The sequence below is a fragment of the Mus caroli genome, chromosome 13 (assembly GCF_900094665.2).
Source record: "Mus caroli chromosome 13, CAROLI_EIJ_v1.1, whole genome shotgun sequence".
NCBI lineage: Eukaryota > Metazoa > Chordata > Mammalia > Rodentia > Muridae > Mus > Mus caroli.
Window position 1 is genome coordinate 44,068,233 of NC_034582.1, and position 18,925 is coordinate 44,087,157.

General features: G+C 47.6%; 1 protein-coding gene across 2 annotated transcripts in view; it reads right to left on the bottom strand.

Annotated features, from left to right (window-relative positions):
- The window catches only part of Phf2 (PHD finger protein 2), a 68,915-nt gene that overhangs the window by 25,088 nt on the left and 24,902 nt on the right, over positions 1–18,925 (bottom strand). For both annotated transcript variants that reach the window (XM_029468261.1, XM_021180212.2), the window contains exons 2-4: positions 7,331–7,416; positions 4,119–4,233; positions 942–1,102 (exon numbers count right to left, since the gene is read on the bottom strand). In XM_029468261.1, coding sequence (XP_029324121.1) covers positions 942–1,050 — 109 coding nt within the window. In that variant the 5' untranslated portion in view covers positions 1,051–1,102; positions 4,119–4,233; positions 7,331–7,416. The remainder of the gene's footprint in view (positions 1–941; positions 1,103–4,118; positions 4,234–7,330; positions 7,417–18,925) is intronic.

An 18,925-nucleotide genomic window follows, 5' to 3' on the forward strand; every position in this document is an offset into this window, starting at 1 on the left:
AGCTTGCCTGTGAGCTTCTGGGGATTCCCTGTCCCTGGCTTCCATTTTCCAGCAGGGGTGGCGGGATTATAATGCACACTAACACATTAGCTTTTAATGTGGGTCCTGGGAACGTAAGCTCAGGTCATCAGGCTTACATGGAGATCCTTCTTCACAACTTTAAACATGGATCTTCTGAAGGACTGGGGAGAACTAAGTCAGAGTATAAGCGTATCTAACATGGAGCCCATAACCACGTGTGTCTCAGGGAAGCCAGGAATGTGGTCCACCATATTTGTAGATGACAACATCATGACAGGGAATTGTCACCAATGTGGTCCAGGGATGGATCAAACCATGTTCAGCTAGCAGTGAAGTTCACAGGGAAAAGTTATAGGCAAACATAAATCTTAAGACAATGAAAGGGGAAGAAGTTCAGGAAGGAGAAAAATCAACATAAGGCTGGTGGGTATGCAGCCAACAGCCAATGCACAGGCTGTCTGTCTGTCTGTTTTCTTCATTGTGTTTGAAATGTTCCATGTGCTGGGTGTGTTGGCAGGGGCAGACAGAGCTTTGTGAGTTCAAGGGCAGCTTGGTCTACCTAGAGTTCCAGACCAGCTAGAACTACTTATCGAGCCCCACCTCTACTCTCACCTCCACCACAACAAACCTTCATGAAAGTCAAGGTGATGGAGCCCTGGGTAAAGCACAGAATTTACATATTCTGAGCTCAGATGCCCAGCACTCATTTAAAATGGAGTGTGTGGCCATTCGTGCCGGAACAGCCACAGGAGGATGGCTGTGGCTTCAGGTTTGGTTATAGATCCTATCTTAAGAGCCTTGAGCCTCACCTGCTCTCACCAGATCGAGGATAAGCCCAGGGATCAAACACTCACCACAGCTCTTTACTGCAATACCCCCTACTCCAGGCTTGAAGAAGGGATGCAAAGGGCAGTACTCACCCACATAGTTCTCCACGTCACTCACGTAGAATGTTGGGGCAGGGACAGCCAAGCCCAGGCCATCTTTCTTGGGGACAAGGATGGGCTCAGTGAAGCCATGCTCCTCCATGTAGCCCACGGTGAGCTGGCTACCTGGCACACGGGACACCACGTCTTCAGCACTATGGAGAGAGGGAGGGTGGGAGGCCTCAGTGTCCCTGGCCACATGCCTCCCAGGTCCCTAGAGGCTGGCCTGCAGCAGCGCCCTAACAATTATCACTGAGACAGCTGTAGGCAAGTCTGTGGTGCTGATTCCAGTAATCCACTCTGGAAGCAAGGCATACGGGTCCACTGATAACTGTAACGGGGACACGAAGGTCAGGGACCACAGTGACAAGGGACAGCAAAGCTCTGCCGTGTTCCTGCATGCAGGCCACCCTTTGTACTGCAGCAGAGGCAGGCAGCGAGACATGCTCCTCGTGGGTCTCTCACTTTCTCATGCATCTCCCCCCACCCCATCCCCACACACATATTTTGGAAAAGAGAGCAAAACCAAATCCTTCTACCACATCTTGTGGAATCCCAGGTAACTTTCCTGTAGAAACTCACAAGCTGGTCCTAAAATCCACCGTGGGCTACATGAAGGAGCCAGAATATCACAGTCATGAAAATGAAGAGCTTACAATTCAAGACTTACAGATCTTCAAAATTTAATACAGGAGTCAAGTGTAGTCCTGGCACAAGGACAAACACAGACCGGCACCTAGAATTCTGTCCAGACATAAATGTGGACACTGACAAACAATTAATCTCAATAGAGGTGCCAAGGCCGTGTAAGCAAAAGGTAGCCTTTTCAACAAGTGATACTGGAACAAATAGAAAGTCACACACACAGACACACACACACACAGACACACACACACACACACACACACACACGTAATGAAGTTACTTACTCCATTCCATATTCAAAAATTAACTCAAAATGTATCAAAGTATAAACTTAACAGCTAACACTACAGAACTTTTAGGAGACACCAGGAAGATAAATCTTCAGGACCTTGGATGTGGTAAAGGTTTTAGATTGCAACAAGAGCACAAGAAACAAATGAAAGGTTAGATAAAACCAGGACATCAGAAGGACTTTCTGCTTCAAAAGCTGCCATCAAAAAAGTCACAAGACAGATGGATGGGGCAGGAAATACCTGCCAATCTTGCATAAAGACCGAGCCTCCAGCATATGTAAAGAGGGTCTGGAGAGGGTTCAACAGCTGACAGCTGCCTACAATTCCAGCTCCAGGGGAGGCAATGGCCTTTTCTGTTCTACATAAGCACCTGTATTTATGAGCGCAGACACAAACACATAATTTTTATTATACACACACATATACATACATATATACATACATACGGGCAAAACACTCGTACACATAAAATCTAAAAGAATTTTTTTTAAATGTGAGGCAGAATCAGTGAGAGACTCGGCAGATAAAAGTGCCTGCCAGCAGGTCTGTTCATACACACAAATGCATGTACACACAAATAGATATGTAAATATAATCTAAAAATATTTAAAGTGTGAGGCAAAGGGCTGAGGAAACTCTGTCTCAGAAAGAAGAAGGGGAGGAGGAAGAGGAGGGGAAGAGAAGGGGGAGGGGGAGGAAGAGGAGGAGGCCCATGCCTGATAACACCTAAGGTAATCCTCTGGCCTCCAAATGCAGGTGCGCACATGTGCGTACACACATGCAGTGTATGAGGTAAAAGAGCTCAATAGATTTTTCTAGGAAGAGAACAGAGAAGCTCACATGTAAACAAAAAGTTGCTCAGCATCTTCAGTCATGAAAGAGACATGCAAGTCAAAACATGGATCCACTTCACATCCACAAGACGGCCAGATTCAGAAGCGCCACACTAAGGAGAGCGAGCCACAGACTGAGAGAACCCCGCTCCACCACGGCTGGCAGGGGTGTCACGTGATGCAGCCGCCTTGCAAAGCAGCCTGGCAGTTCTCAGACAATTAAACACGGATTTTCCATCTGACCCAGTGGCTCCACACTGAGAAACGAAAACATATGACCACACAAAAACATGTGTATAAATATTTAGACCACAATTATTCATAGTAGCTAAAAAATAAAAATATAAAAACAAAAACAGAAACAGAAAACCACCCAAATGGCCATCAGCCGTGACACACATCAGAGGGATACACACAGCAACCGGTCTGGCCAGACAATGGGATTCTACTCAGCCAAAAAGAGAACCAAGTCCTGACAGACGGTACAACGCAGTGGGCCTTGAAAATAATCGAAGTAAAAGAAGCCACCCCTCTACTGGGTGATGCTCTTTCTAGGAACAAGCCCCGGGAAGCAGAGTTACCCACGAGAAAGCAGGACCAGAAGAAAAGGTGCCGAGGTTTCTCAGGGATATGGGAAGAAGTTGGCAGGATTTCTTTGTGGGGGGGGGGGGGGAATAGGGTTAAAGGCTCTGAACTTGACTAATGAAGAGGCACACATCTGTGAACGTATCAAAAGCTACTGAACTTTGTACGGGTGCATTATGGTAAGTGACTGCACCTCAGGGTGGTCAGGGGAGCTGAACGAGAGGCTCTCTGCTCAGAGGAGCAAGAACAAAACCTAAGCTCAGCTGCCCATGTGAGGTTTCACAATAAACATCAGCAGAAACCCACCAACTGAGAATTCTCTGCCCAGTGATGCTATCCTTCCAACGTAAGAGAGAAATAAAGACTTTCGGTCAGACAAACAGAACTAACCTCTCAACTGTAGGTGACTCAGAACAGCTTCCCTTAAACTGGCCTTTCCCACAGGGATCCTTGTTTGCCTACTTCTTTGCCAGACCTCAGACAGAACAAGGATGTAGGAAGTAGAAGAAAGGTAAGGGCCTCTACCAGGCAGGGAGAGCATGAGGCAGGCGGCCAGACACCAGGATGGAAAGACATTCAGTCCTTAAGAGGTACTGAGAGAGGGGAGAGGTGACCTGTCTGTGGAAGGCCTGAAGCTCCTGCCTCCACAGCAGGTTCCTGCTTTTTGCTCTCCTGGAAGAGGACGTCCCCAGTGAAAGACATGCGGGCTGAGTGAACACACAGTCCCGGGTGCAGTGATGGGAAGACAGAAGGAGGATGCAGGGCTTCAGTGGATGGGCCCACACCTTGGGCAGCAGCGCCTGGACCCCACCCACCTGGGGAAGGTTCGGCTCCGCAGCTCCTTGATGAACAGCTGACTGCCATTCTGCACTGGTTTCACGTCCGGTGTTGGCCCAGGGCCGTGTTTGTGCCAGGTCCGCTTTTTCTTGACTGTGGAGGAGACAGAAGATGAGCGTGTTCCAAGTACAGCTCCCACCCAACTTTGGAAGCCCTTACTCCTACAAGGAAACACCCCAGCCGGGCATCCCAGGGCATAGAAAGGTAGCTAGGAAGCTCGCCAGCACAGACCAGGGGCTCACTGTCCCATAGTGGGAGGACATAGGATGCTTGGCGTCCATATGAAGAACTGCCACCTTCCTGCCAGGACCTTCCCTGTTCATACACTCTTTCCCCACCTCCCAGTCACCGTGCCCATGAACTGACCCAAAATGGTGAGTCAACCCACAGTATAGGAATGCCAAGCAGTCCATGGTATTGAAGTTGTCATGTAGCCCTCAGTGCTGGGGACACCTGGGTTCTCACCCTGACCCCACAGTGAACATGAGAGTGATGGCCCAAGCCAGGGATGGGGAGTGTGTCCCATCATCAAGGTGAGCACACTTTGCACATATGAGCTTCTGTGCTGGGACTGCAGAGCTATGTCAGGTCTCTGGTCTCTACCACAGAAGGCACTGCCAGGCATGTCCAGGAGCCCTGTACTCCTGTACCAAATGTTTTGTTGGTCAAATAAACCTGTCTCAAGACCTTGACCAAGACCCGCAGGCCAAAATCACCCCCAAAGAACACACAGATGAGACTGTGTAAGGTTTGGGGTTGAGCCTTAGAACCCACACCAATGTTGCTTAATGAAGAGAAAGCATGTGGGAGAGCCTGCCTCAGGCCAGGGTGAAAGAGACAGAAAGGTCTCTCAAAAATAGCAGTGAGAGTCTATACCCCAGTGTGAACACACATGCAAATGGACACACACACACACATACACACACACAAGGACACAATGTCCACATAAACATAAGCATGCTCTGACTGAAGTCTGTGCCCCAGATCCATAGAGGAGAGTCAGGAAACATCATGGGGACAGAAACCACGGGAGGCTTCCTCACCCTTCCACCCTATAGGAAGAAGCCATAGACGCTAGCGTGCACTTGATTTTGGACTTCTCTATCCTCTGAACAGCACAAAATGAATATCCTGCTATTTAAGCCGCACAGCCTGTGGCATTGGTTACAAAGGCAAAACCAGAAAACAAACATTTACGGTGGCACAGGGTAAGAACACAGGTACCCTCTGCATAATCACTCCCTGGGAGCTGGCTCCTGGGCTCCAGGCTGACTGTGCAGCCTCTGCTCAAACCCCTCCCCCCACCAGGCCCACGGGCAGGGTTTGGTGATGCAGTGCATATGCCTTCCCCAGCAGATAGCTTGTGGACACAGTCAAATGTGGCTTGTGAAGATGCCCAACAACCCCACCCCTACCCCTAAATCAAACTGTTGGCCACTAACTTAACCTGCTCAAACCCACACCACACCTTTGTTAGTCTACTCTGGGCAGACAGGCAAGAGCCCCCAAGCCAGGACCCCTTGAAACATTTGTGACTGCCAGGAGAGGCTCCAGCCAGTTTCTACCTTCTTCTCTGAGAATCTGGAGTCTCCTTAGAAATGACTCCCAGGTGCACCTGTGGCATGAACCATCCAGGGCAGTGTGACCCTAGCATCTTCCAGATCACCCTCATCAGGGGCCCTGAGATGAGCACACACCACTTTACCCCCATCCTTCCTAAGAACATGCCTGCTGGTGGTCCAACCCTGCTCTGCCCTGACCCAGCCTCCCGGGCCCCAGGGACCAGCTCCAAGTCCTGGTGGACGCATTCCATGTTTGTCTTATTTCTGACATAAAGATAAAGAAGATCCCGAGCTTAACAAGGTGCCAGAGAGCAAGAACACTCCTTCCTGTCTGCATCATCGGTAACTTAGCTTACCCACCTCTGAGCTTGAGCGCTCTGGGCTGGGAGGTCTGGAAGGTGCCTCAGAGGCCTGGATGGTGATCTCGCAGCACCGCCAGATAGTAAGGATGTGCTAGGGCCTGACCAGAAACCAGAGCTGCCTCACCATTCTAGTAATGCACAGGCCAGGCCCCAGGAGATCCAAGACACAACGGAGAGCCCAGGAGCCGGGAGCACCCACCCCACTAGTACCAGCCTCACCAGGAGCCACACCAGGCCCCAATGTCCCCAGAATCTTGGATAAGACTTGGTCCACTGAACAGGAGTGTGGGCACTCCCACTGCCAATGTCCCCCTGTTAGCTGGACAACCCTGGTACTGGAGTCCCCTGGTGCCTGAGTCTCTCCCATTGCCTGCATTTCTACCTCACTACCCCATCCCACTGTCTGCGTCTATTTCATGTTCAGCTCTTTCTGTTCGTAGGTCTTAGTCTACGAAGCCAGGGGACACGGCCTCTCAGCTTGCACTGAGCACCAGGGTGAGCTTCTCCTGAAAGGAGAGTGACATAGTGACCAGATGGGAGCAGGTCACATTCCCCTGTGACCCATCCAAATCTTCCAGCTCAACCCTCTAGCCTCAGGCACGGGATGTGAACAGTGACCCTGCAGTGTATGTGAGCGCTTCTCACACCAGCATAGGCAGGAGCCCTGAGGACGGGGATGGAGTCACACCCATACACACACACACACACACACACACACAGAGGAGCAAATGCACAGGTCCAGTCCCTGTGTTCCCACTGGCTACATCTCTGCTCTCCACTTGTAACTAGGGCTCAGCCTTTGAGCTCAAAGCCCACTTAGACGAAACTGTGTAGTATGAGCAGATCCTGCACCTTGGCATCCCCCAGCACCTGCTGCATAGCAGGGCCCAGGGTAGGAAGAAGCAATGGATTCACAACAGCAGGCACTGTGGAAAAACCAGGCCCTCAAAGACTTCCTGTAGGGGTGTTAGGTGGGATAAACCAAGCTCCCAGAGGATGGACAATAGGGCCACACACGTATGGGGCTTGGCTGAGCTTGGGGCCTTGGATACACCTTTTATCATCTGAGCCCCAAGCTCACACTTAACATGGGCTAGCCTATAGGTGCTAAGTGTGGTCCTGGCAAGGCCTTGGGGATGGTGGCGTCTGCATGACTGCCTCTGAGGGCAAGAGTAAACCAAAAGTCAGTCAGCTGAGCTGGAGGGGCCCCCACCACCAGAGCCATGGGCTTTGACCCTGATGCTCCCCGTGGGCTGAGGTACTCACGTGTGGACTTGCCATGGGTTTTCTCGCAGTTCGGGCAGTGGTAAATGTCGATGTCTGGTGCCTCTTCCTCTTCCACCCCAACACAGCTGGAACGGGAGGAGACAGACCTTTATCACTCTCATGTTCAGTCTCCTTCAGCACCTTCCACCCATAAGTTCAGGAGTTGCTCTTGCTCACTGCTGGGAACCAGGGCCAGCAGAACTGTAGAGGAGAGTGGTCCTTGGGGTGGGAGGGGAGACAGGGCTGTAGAGCTGCCCTCCTCAAACATGAATCTGCAGTGGGAGTCACACATAGTTGCAAAAGCTTACCACAAGGACCCAGTGACTGTGCCACTCATCCAGCAAGCCTGCCTCGGTGAGGACCACTCCCATCATCACCCTGGGTGGGTATGGGCGGATCTAGGAGGCAGTGACACAGCCCTCTCTAGTGGTAGATGAAGGACAGAACATACCTCGAAGCATGGAGAACCGGGAGCTGTTCTACAACCACTTGCCCTGATCAGGGCAAGATTGAGGGCCAGTGGCCAGTGTGTCCCTCCCGAGAGCGCTTTTTAGGGCCTGAAAACCTCCTCAGAAACTTCGCTCGGGAGGCAGCGACTGGCACTGATGTTCACAGCCAAAAGACATTTAGGGAATGAGGACAGAACCCAAGGATGCGACCCACAACACCAAAAGGCATCTAACAACCACACCAGCAGATGAAAAGAGGGTCAGACTCACTCTGACCCTCTCCAGTCTTGGTTACAGGTGACAAAGAAAGGCCAGTGGGAGGACTTGGTGAAAAGGCAGCAGAAAGGGCAGAGCATGGAGGCAAGTGACTCCCACTGATGGTGAAGTCACTGGAAAACACACCAATACATCCTTCCAGTGAGCACAGAAGCACAAACAGAGCTTATGGCTACCTGGCATACAAAGTGACATGTCCTAAGGGCAGCCCCAAGAGGCTCCACCCAGAAAGGATGAAGGAAAGTGGCTGTCTAGAAGCCACCGGTGAACACTATGCAGATGACTTTTACACAGAGCAAATGCTGCAAAGCCGTCAGAAGTTCCCAAACTGCTTCCAGCTGTATTTAGCATGACTTTTAAATTAAATGTGCTCCTTTGTCCTTTTAAAAAAGGTATGGCCTCATGATATACTGTATGATAAACTTCATACCTATTGAAAAATTAGTAAGGGGACCTGACGAGATGGCTTAGTCAGTAAAGGTCTTGCTGTGTAAGCACCAAGGCCTGAGTTCAGATTCCCAGAACGGATACAAGACCGTGGCACATACCTACTGTAGCAGCTCTGGAGAGGTCAAGGCAGGTACTTCCAGGGGGCTCACTGGCTGCACAGCCTAGCCTAGTCAGTGAACTTCAGATCCCAAGCAGAGGCCCTGTCTCAAAAAACAATTACAGCTCCTAGGAAATGATGCACAAGGCTGACCTCTGCAAACCTCAGGCAAGAAAAGGGAGGACCATTTCTTGACTTCCTGTATCCCCCCAAACATCACCTGATGGGCCGGCACTAAGCTAAACCAGTAACACCAGAGAGAATCAACCAAGCCAAAAGTTTACCAGCTCTTACCTAGACTCACCAAGATAAAGAGAGAGGACCCGAAGATTACTGAAACCACACATGGAAGTAAAGACACTGCCACTGGCCCCAAGGAAAGGACAAAAACTTTGAGGGAACACTGTGAATATTTACAGACCAACAAATTAGGTAGTGTAGGTAAAATGGACAAATTTCCTAGGAACACATAAGCTACGAAAAATAGTTCCAAAACAGCTGAGTAAGCTATGATTCAGCAGGAGAGTGACTGTTAGCCACATCTAAAGCCCAGGGACTGATTCCCACCACCCAGCAACACATATGTACACACGTGACAAAACAGAAAATGAACAGATCTGTAAGACATTGTGTCTGTCATTCTTCCCTCAAAAAACTGCAGAGACCTGCAAGATGGCTCAGTGGGTAAAGGCGCTCACCACCAGGCTTGATAGTGTGAGATCAATTCCCTGAACCCAAAGGGTAGACACCAAAGAGAAGAGACACCTGGTAGTTATCCTCTGCCCTCCACATGATGCATGCCTGGGCATCAGCGTGCACACACTCGCACATACATACATACATACATACACACACACAACACACACTGAATAAAATAACAAAAAAGAAAAGTCTAGGAACAGCACTAGTGAATTCTATCAAAACCAACAGCAACCCTCCTCCGAAACAAACAGATAGGAAAGTAGCAATCTTGACCCATACGCCACCGGCTTTTGGTGCTAGGAATGAATTTAGGGCCTTAACCAAGCTAGACAAGGATTCTACTTCTTATCCCCAGACCTCCTGGTTCCTTTTATGAGATCAATAATATCTTGATTTCAAAGCCAGACAAAAGCATACAAGAAAACAAAAGAGCCACAACTCTTATTAATAGCATATAAAAAATCCTCAGTAAACTATATCACAAAGTCCAGCAGCATACCAAGGGGGCTGTATTCCACGATCAAGTGGGATTTGTCACAGGAGTGAGCAGATAGCTCAGCACATGAAATAAACCAGTGCTTCCGTTCCTGCAGAGTCCCATCTCACTACAAGGAAGGGGTGTGCCCTGGGCCCCCTGGAGGTTACAGGGGAGCAGGGATCATGTGATTGTCACCCGCTTCTGAGGACAAAAGACAAGGAGCAGAGCAAGGAGATCCTCTCTCCCTCACATTTCTGCTCCCTCGTTCCCAGCCCTGCCCCAGCCGCCATCCTTCCTCAGACGTTCTTACCTTATAAACGCAAGGAAGAGCCACGTGATCACCTCAACCCATACAGAAAAAGCACTGGGCAAAATTCCAATACCTAGTTATAATTTTGTTTATTTTTATTTGTGGGAGAGGGAGACAGAGTTTCTCTGTAGCTTTGGCTGTCCTAGAACTCACTCCATAGACCAGGCTGGCCTGGAGATCTACTTGAGTCTGCCTCCAGAGTGGTGTAATTAAAGGTGTGTGTCAAAACTCCTGACTCTTCAGGAAAAAAAAAAAATAAAGTCTCTAACTCTACTGAGTAAAAATAGACGATACCTTCCTCAACAAGATAGAAGCCTGACAGGAAAAACTCACAGCTAATATTACACAGGATGATGAAAAGCCAAAACCTTTCCCAGAAGACCTGAAATAGCCAGGATGGCCACTGCTGTCTTCTACTCAACAGGGTTAGGGTGACTAGTCAGAGCAATTAGACAGCAAGACTAAATTACAAGTCTTCAAGTAGAAAGAGGTGATGCGATCTTTATTTGCAAATGACAAGCTTAAATGTACAGAAAGTCACATGGAAACCACGTATATAAAACATGCTAGCCCTAATAAACAAGAGGGGAAGTGGTGGGACGCAAGATTACCACAGCAGCACGGCTGTGTAAATCAAGAAAGGGATGACACACACATCAGGAAGGATTAGCTGTCTGAGGGAAATGTACCTCAAATTCAGGCAAGATTTATCCACTGCTGAAGCAAGGGTAAAAGCTGACTTTACACTCATGTAGAATCATGAAGAACCCCCAAATAACCAAATCTTCAAAAACAAAAATGAAGTTAAGAGGACATACACTTCAGAACTTCAAAATATACAACAAAGCCATAGTAATCCAAACAGGGTGCCACTGGCACCTAGCTAGCTAGAAACAGGCCAGCGGAATAGAATTAAACCCAGAAATAAAAGATCATTCAATCGGGAAAGACTATCCTGTGGTGGTGGGGGGGGGGGGTTGTGTGATACACTGTATGCACATGAGTTTGCAAATGCACGCATGTGTATACATGCATGTAGATGCCAGGACATTGGGTGTCTTCTTCTGTGCTCTCTGCTTTACTGTCTCAAGTAGGATCTTTCTTAGGACCTGAACCTTACCATGTATATACTAGCTAGCCAGCAGGTTCTCTAGTCTGCCTCTCTCTATTCCTAATGCCCACCGGACACCCTATGGAAAAACTAACTGAAAACAAACTGATAAACCCATTCTAAGATCTAAAATGATAAAGGTACTAGAAGAAAACATGAATGAACTCCTCATGCCTTTGGATTTGGCAGTGGTGACCAGATATCACACCAACGAAAGACGCAGCAATAGCATCTACAAATGATAAGCTGGGCTTTATCAAAATTAAAAACCTTTGTGCATCTAAGACTAGGTCAGGCAACAACAGGTCGCCCTGGATAGGGGCGGGGCTCATAAAGCCCCACCCCTTCCTGAGGAACTTACTGATGGTTACTGCTTAGGGAAGGCAGTGCCAGTCTCTTCAGTACTGTACCTTTGATAAGTTGCTCATTCCCCAGTAACCCCCTCACTCATGCTTGTCCAGAAATCCCAATTAAACTTAGTGTTCAAAAAATAAGGAGAAAGAGGAGGGGGCTTGAAACCACAGAGCTTGTTGGGAATGAGAAGAGAACATGCAACAGGGTGTGTGTCTGTGTGTGAGAGGGGGGGGGGGGCGGAATTTTTCAATTTAATTAAAAAACAGGTTTGTACATCAGAGAACACTGTTGAGAAAGAAAAGTCCGCTTATAGAACAAGAAAATGTTTTTAGATTACACATTTGGTAAGGGTCTAGCATCCAAATACATAAAGAACTCTTATAGCTCAATAATAAAACAATCTAGATTTTAAATGAGCGAATGACTCAAACAGACATTTCCCCAGGGAAGATGAGTAAGTGGCCATCAAGCAGGGAAACAATGCTGAGCATCCAGGCCATCAGAGGAGTGCGAGTCAGACCCCTCACTCACTCAGCAGGGTGGCTACAGCTTTTATGAAGATGTGGAGAGATGGTGACCCTTCCCTGGTTTCTTCAGTTGAGAGATGTAAAATGGTGCAGACACAGGAAAAAAAATTGATTTCCTCAGAAAATCAACATAAAATGAAATACAAGCCAGCAGTCTCACTTAGCTATCTATCTAAGAGTTACAGATTGGCATTCTGTCGATGCCCAGTCAGAGAAAGTAGTGAGATTAAAGTGGGCACAGCGTCCAACACCCACCATCCAAGACAGGTGGATAGATCAGCAACATGTGCTCACACACAGAAAACAGTATCTGTCTTAAAGTTTACACATTCAGCAACACAGATGAATGGGAAAACACATTAGTGAGAAAAGTCTAACATACAGTGCCAATATTGCAGAACAACTCACAGATAAAAAGTCTATAACAAGTAAGTCTAAGAGAGACGGGTGACAAGTGGGGTGTCAGTGGTGGGAGAAGGGGGGATGTGGGTTTGCAGGTTGATTTGAAGTGATTCTATGGAACACTGGCATGCTGCTATAGAATATTCAACCCACTGTGGAGCAACTACACTGGCCACAGAGTGTTCACACCAGCCACAGAGTGTTCACACCAACCACAGAGTATTCACACCAGCCATTGAGAATTCACACCAGCCATGGAAAAATTTGCACCAGCTATGGCCAGTATTTTACACTGGCCATGAAGAAGTCACAGCAGCCATAGAGGATTCACAGGTGCTATGGATCACTCATACCAGCTTTGGAGCACTTTACACTGCCATGGAGAATCCACACCAGCCATGGAGCATCCATACCAGGTATGGAGGAGTTACAGCAGCCATAGAATGAGCACAGCAGCCATGCCGCAGCCTTTATATAAGCTAGAGAGTACTCACCAACCACAGAGCATTCACACTGGCCACACCACACTCACACGAGCCACGGAGCATTCGAACGGGCCAGGAAGTCTTCACACCACCATGGAGTCTGTGCAATGGGTCTGACTCTGACTTGCCTGTCAGGGAATTCCCTTCTGTGAGCCTATTTATAGAACGGACTTGCTTATAGAAAAGCCAAGCAGGACAGGTAGAAAGCACACATGTCCCTAAGCACAAAGCGAGTCCCCTAGTGTTACTCAGCTCCACAGCTGTTTCACTGAGCACATCTCGGTGTCCCTGATGACAGTGCTCCGAGTCCTCTCTAAGAGACTCAGGGTCAGCTGTTCCCCTCCCATCCAGAAGCAGCGGTGCCACTCCCAGGGGAAGGGAGAAGCCTCTGGTCCCTCCAAGTTTCATTATCTTGATCATTCCCCTTACAGGACACAGCAGAGGTGTCCCAGGCCTTGAAGCAAGCAGGAGCATGGAGCATGAGTGGACATGAACCCAAGACACTCGTGAGGACTGAACGTACAGGCATGTTAGGGCTGCATCCTGGAAACCCGACTTCTAACTCACTTAAAAGTAGAAAAATCACACTTACAGGTTTATTTAAAACAGCATTCATTGGGAAGAAGTTAGCAAGGCCCACACACTTGCTAGTCTAATTACAGTAGGTCAAGACCTGTGTGTGGTGTGTATACACGTAAGTCCAGCACTCTGGAAGGAAGGCAAGAGAACCACTATAAATTCAAGGCCAGCCTGGTCTATATAGTGAGTTCTGGGAAAGCCAGAGTTAACTGGTAAGACCCAACCTCAAAACAAAAATGAAAAGGCCAGGTCAGGGGTGGCTGTGTGTCCCTAAAGAGCACTGCTCTGTCTCACCCATATAGACACTGAGAGGACACTCCCTCCCAGAGCCTTCTAGGGTCACTGCCTCCCTTCCTGGGCTCAGTAATAAAGACAATTCAGGACAATGGAACAGCTTCTTATTGCACTGAGAAACATCAGGAACCAAAATAAAAGATCACTTGCAAATGAGTCACAGGCACCTAAGAGGGACTTGGGTTTAGCCCTGAAATGTGTGTCAAAGGTGTAGCTGTGAAAAGACCATTCTCTGTACAAAGATCACTTGAAGAAATGGTATCTGCCTGACTGGTGACTAAGCTGTAATTTACAGTCATAGAAAAGTGCACCACGGTAGGAAATGCCCACTGAACTGGCAGCTAACAGGGTGTTGCAGATCCTGCTCCCTAGCTGTCACGGTGGCAACACCTGAGAAAATCAGCTTTAAAAGCGGAAAGACTTATTTTGGCTCATAGTTTGAGAGGTCTTGGTAGAGTCACTTGGCCTGTTTCTTTGATCCTGTGGTGCAGTGCATTATGGTGGGGGCATGAAGCAGAGAAAGCCTGTCTTCTTCAGCACAGCAGGGAAGCAGACTGAGAGACATGGGGGAGGGGTGGGCATGCCCTTCCAGGATACTCCCCCAAAGGCCTTACTTCCTCCTGCTAGCTTTCACTTCCTCAAGGTTCTGCCACCTCCCATCTACACTATGGGCTGGACCAAGCATCCAGCACACAGGGCTTTAGGGCACACTAATATTCACATGCTAACCCTGATGCTGCAGACAACCACAGGCATCAGTCCTAGCAGGAGCCCTTGTCTGCATGAGTTCACGGGTGGGGACAGCTGGTTGTGTGTGTGTGATATGTGTGCACATGTTCATGTGTGTGTGTGCATACGTGGCTGTTAATACATATGTAAGCATACATGTAGAGGCCAGAGATCAACATTGGACATCTTCCTTGGCTGCTCTCTCTCCATCTTCCTTTCTGAGACAGGGTCCCTCACTGAACCTAGAGCTCACTGAGGCTGGTAGGGTGGCAGACCTCCTATCATTGCCCTGCCCTCAAGGTAGGGTTTCAGGCATTCGCCTAGCTTTTAAATGGAAGCTGGGAACTTCAGACCCTCAGGCTCACACAGACCCTCAGCTCACACACTTTACCAACTGAGCCATATTCCTCCAAAGTTAGAATTTGTTAGTATCCACACAACAGAATAAGTGTAAGACTCTTGAGTTTGTGATGTTAGCTATTTAAGGATCTCATGTGAGCTAGGTAAATACCTTACTACTGAGTTACACCCTTTGCCCTTAAAGATTTTTAATCATGAAAAATTAATTTTCTTTCAATCAAAGCTATCTGAATTTATAAGTATATCCAATCTCCTTTTAACATATTTTTTTGTTTGAGTGTGGTGGCACACACCTTTGATCCTGGCACTTGAGAGGCAGAGGCAGGTGGATCTCAGAGTTGGAGGCCAGCAAGGGTTACATAGTGAGATCCTGTCTCAAATTGATACTCTCTGACAGTCACAGATAAATCTTTATAGAAAGCTAATCAAAGCAAGTGCTACTACAGGCAGACCTTTCAGAGAAAGTGCCTTGAGAAGAATGGAATGCCCTTGATCAGCAGAAAGACACAACTGAATGTCACTCATCAAGCCCAACTCTCTGGCTGCCACAGGAAACCCACGTGAGTCTTAGTTTGCCTAGGAAACTTTGACTCCTTCAGCCAATCAATAGCAGCACCAAGTGAGGGACCAAGTGTGAAGAGGGACGCTTCCTAGGGTCCAACTCTAAAGCAATACAGCCTCAGTAAGAGACACCATAGCATTCCAGCTAGGACTCACCACACCACATGACCTCAGCTTCCAGAAAAATCAGAGAATAGGCAAGCATGCAGGTGTGCATGTATGCCCTTCAATGTGGCAGGGAATAAACAGAATGTTTGCTCTCTGTATATTTGCAACAGAAAATATAAGACACACTAAAAGCAAAAACAAAATACCCAGACAGTAGTAGGCAAGGTTGCTCAGTGACTAGGATACCTGCTGCCAAGCCTGATGACCAGAGTTCAATACCCAAGACACAGAAGGTAAAAGGAGAGAGCCTTCTTCCAAACACTGTCCTCTGACCTCCATGTGTGAGCATGCATATGCATGCCCGGCATACATGTGCACATTCACACATACACACTCAAACACAAAGAGATCTTGAGAAAGGCTGGTGGTCAGGAGAAAAGCTCCTTACTACACAGAAGCACGATGGACTTACGTCCGATTTCTCAAAAACCTTGCAAGCATCGAGAGTACGTGGCAAACTATTTAAACCGTTTGAAGATCAGGGAACATACAGAATCCTGCGCCCAGCATTTTTAAGCTTTGCATGTGCATGTGGTGGTCAGAGGGGCTTGCATAGGTTCTCACTTTCCCCTGCGGGCTCTGAGACGGATCGAAGAGCCCCAGGCTCGAGTGCAATGTCTCCTACTCGCTGCTTAGTAGCCTCCTTTTACATTTTAACTCATTCATTAATTAAATTTTGTTTTTTTGAGACAGGGTTTCTCTGTGTAGCCCTGGCTGTCCTGAAACTCACTCTGTAGACCAGGCTGGCCTCGAACTCAGAAATCTGCCTATCTCTGACTCCCAAGTGCTGAGTGCTAAATTTTGTTTAGCTCTGCCACTGCCCAGCTAAATTTTGGTTTTGATATAGGGTCTTACATAGCCCATTCTGGCCTCAAACTCAGTATATATGCAAGTGTGACCTTGAACGTTTGATCCTCCTGCCTCCAATTTCCAAGTGTTGGGGTTATAGACACACTCGACCATGTCCATCAAAACTATCCTTCAAAGATGAGGGATAAACTCTATTTTAGACAAAATTTGTGAGAACTAGCCACCAGTGTATGCTATTTCAAGGAAATGTTAAATAGAGTTCTTCAGAGAGAAAAGGAATTACAAAGGCTAGAAACTCAAATTATATAAAGAAAGGATACTATTAAAAAGTAAAGTAATGCCGGGCATAGTGGTGCACGCCTTTAATCCCAACACGGATTAAAGGATTTCTGAGTTCGAGGCCAGCCTAGTCTACAGAGTGAGTTCCAGGACAGCCAGGGCTACACAGAGAAACCCTGTCTTGGAAAAAAAAAAAAAAGTAACAGGTTAAAAGTTTTTATTCGCATAGTCTTTAAAACTTTCAAACCCTTATTTAGTGTAGGGGGTGGGGGGGGGCGGGGGGGGGAGGCTTCTCTGTGGAAACTGGAGAAACCCTTGCAAGAGTTGGTTCTCTCCCACCACATTGGGCCCAGGCAGTGAACTCAGGCTGTGAGACTTGGCAGTAGAGCCTTCACCCACGGAGCCATCTCACAGGGCCCTATTTCTTATATCCTTCATTGACCTAACAAGTATCTGTTCAAAATAATAGCAACAGTGTATACTGCACCTGATGATTATGGATAAGTCAAGTTAAAAACAGCAACTTATAAAGGAAGGAATCCTTAGATACTGTTTCTTCCTCCTCTACCAAGAGCAACCAGAGTCCTGTGAGAGGGGACTTGCAGTAGTACTAAATGTACATTGTACACACGGAAGCAGCTAGCTGAATCAGTAACTGTGCTGCTGTGATAAGATGCCGTGACTGAACCTGACTTATGGGAGAGTTTACTTGGTGTACGGTGGCTCCAGAGGGACAGTCCATAATGCCAGAGAGAAGCTAAGAGATAACATCTTCAACCACAAAAACAAAGAAGAGAGAGCAAACCAGAAGTGGGGTGAGGTTACAAACTCAAAGCCCGCCCTCAGTGACATTCTTCCTCTAGCAAGGCTTCACACCCTGAACATTTCATAAAATCCACAAACAGTGCCACCAACTGGGGGCCAAGCACTTGGGGGACATTCTCATTCAAACCACCACGGCAACCATTAAAAATGCTTATTGTGAAAATATCACTGACAGGAGAAAGGAAACTAAAATCCTATAATATGCTTAATTAAAACCAAAGCAGGTATAACCAAAGAATGGAAGGAAAAAGGGAGAGAGAGTGGAGCTTAGTCGGTCATGTGTCACACGATGTGATGATCTCAGTCTAACCCCAGCACCCACAGAAAAAGCTGGCACAGTGGTGTGCTCCCATAATCCCAACACGGGGTGGTAGAGACAGGAAGATCTCTGGGCTTGCCGACCAGCTAGCCTAGCCAGCTGGTGAGATCTCCATTCAGTGAGGAACACTGTCTCAAAAAATAAGGTTAAGAAGCAACTAAGAAAGGCACATAATATCAACTTCTGGCTGGAGGTGCAAAGGTGCATGCACATCTATATGTGCACATCTATATGTGCATGCCCATGCAAGTGCAGGCATCACTCTAAATAGTAGTGTCTTAAATGTACCAATTAAAAGGCAGAGACTGTAAAATAGAGGAGAAGAAGAGGAAGAAGAAGAAGGAGGAGGAGGAGGAGGAGAAGACCCAACTAACTGTTGTCCAGCAGAAACCCACTTTGCATGTGAAGACTCAGACACACTGAAACAGAAAGCCAGACTCTACAGTGAGCATCTTTACCTGCTGAACCGCCTCTCCTGCCCTGCTGATAACTTCTTAGATGTAACCCCAAAGCCATGATTTACGAAAGAATTGGCAAGTTGTATTTTGTTAAAATCTAAAACTCCTGCTCTGAAAGGCTGCTGCTTTGAGAATTAAAATGATGAGCCACAAACTGAGAGACAATACTTGCAAAAACATACCTGTTAAAGACTAGTTCCAACATTTGTAAGAATTCTTAAAACTCAACAAGAAACAGCCCAATTTTAAAGTGGGCCCTAGGCCTCGACAAGCCCCTCATGAAGAAGATCTCTTGATGGCCAAGCATGTGACAAACTATCAACATCACATCGCCAGAAGATAAGAGTTAAAGCAAGGTCCCACAGCATGACCGCAAGGATGGCTAAGACGAAGAACCCCGACAACACCGAACATTGGTGAGAAAGGGGGTGACCAGGACACCCACTTATCAATGGCATCACAGCCACTGTGTGTGTTGCCGCTTTGCGGTTTCTCAGGAAAAATGAACATACCCTGACTGTGTGATTCCAGTCTGCCCAGGGAGAGCTGAAAATTCACACAGCATTAAAACC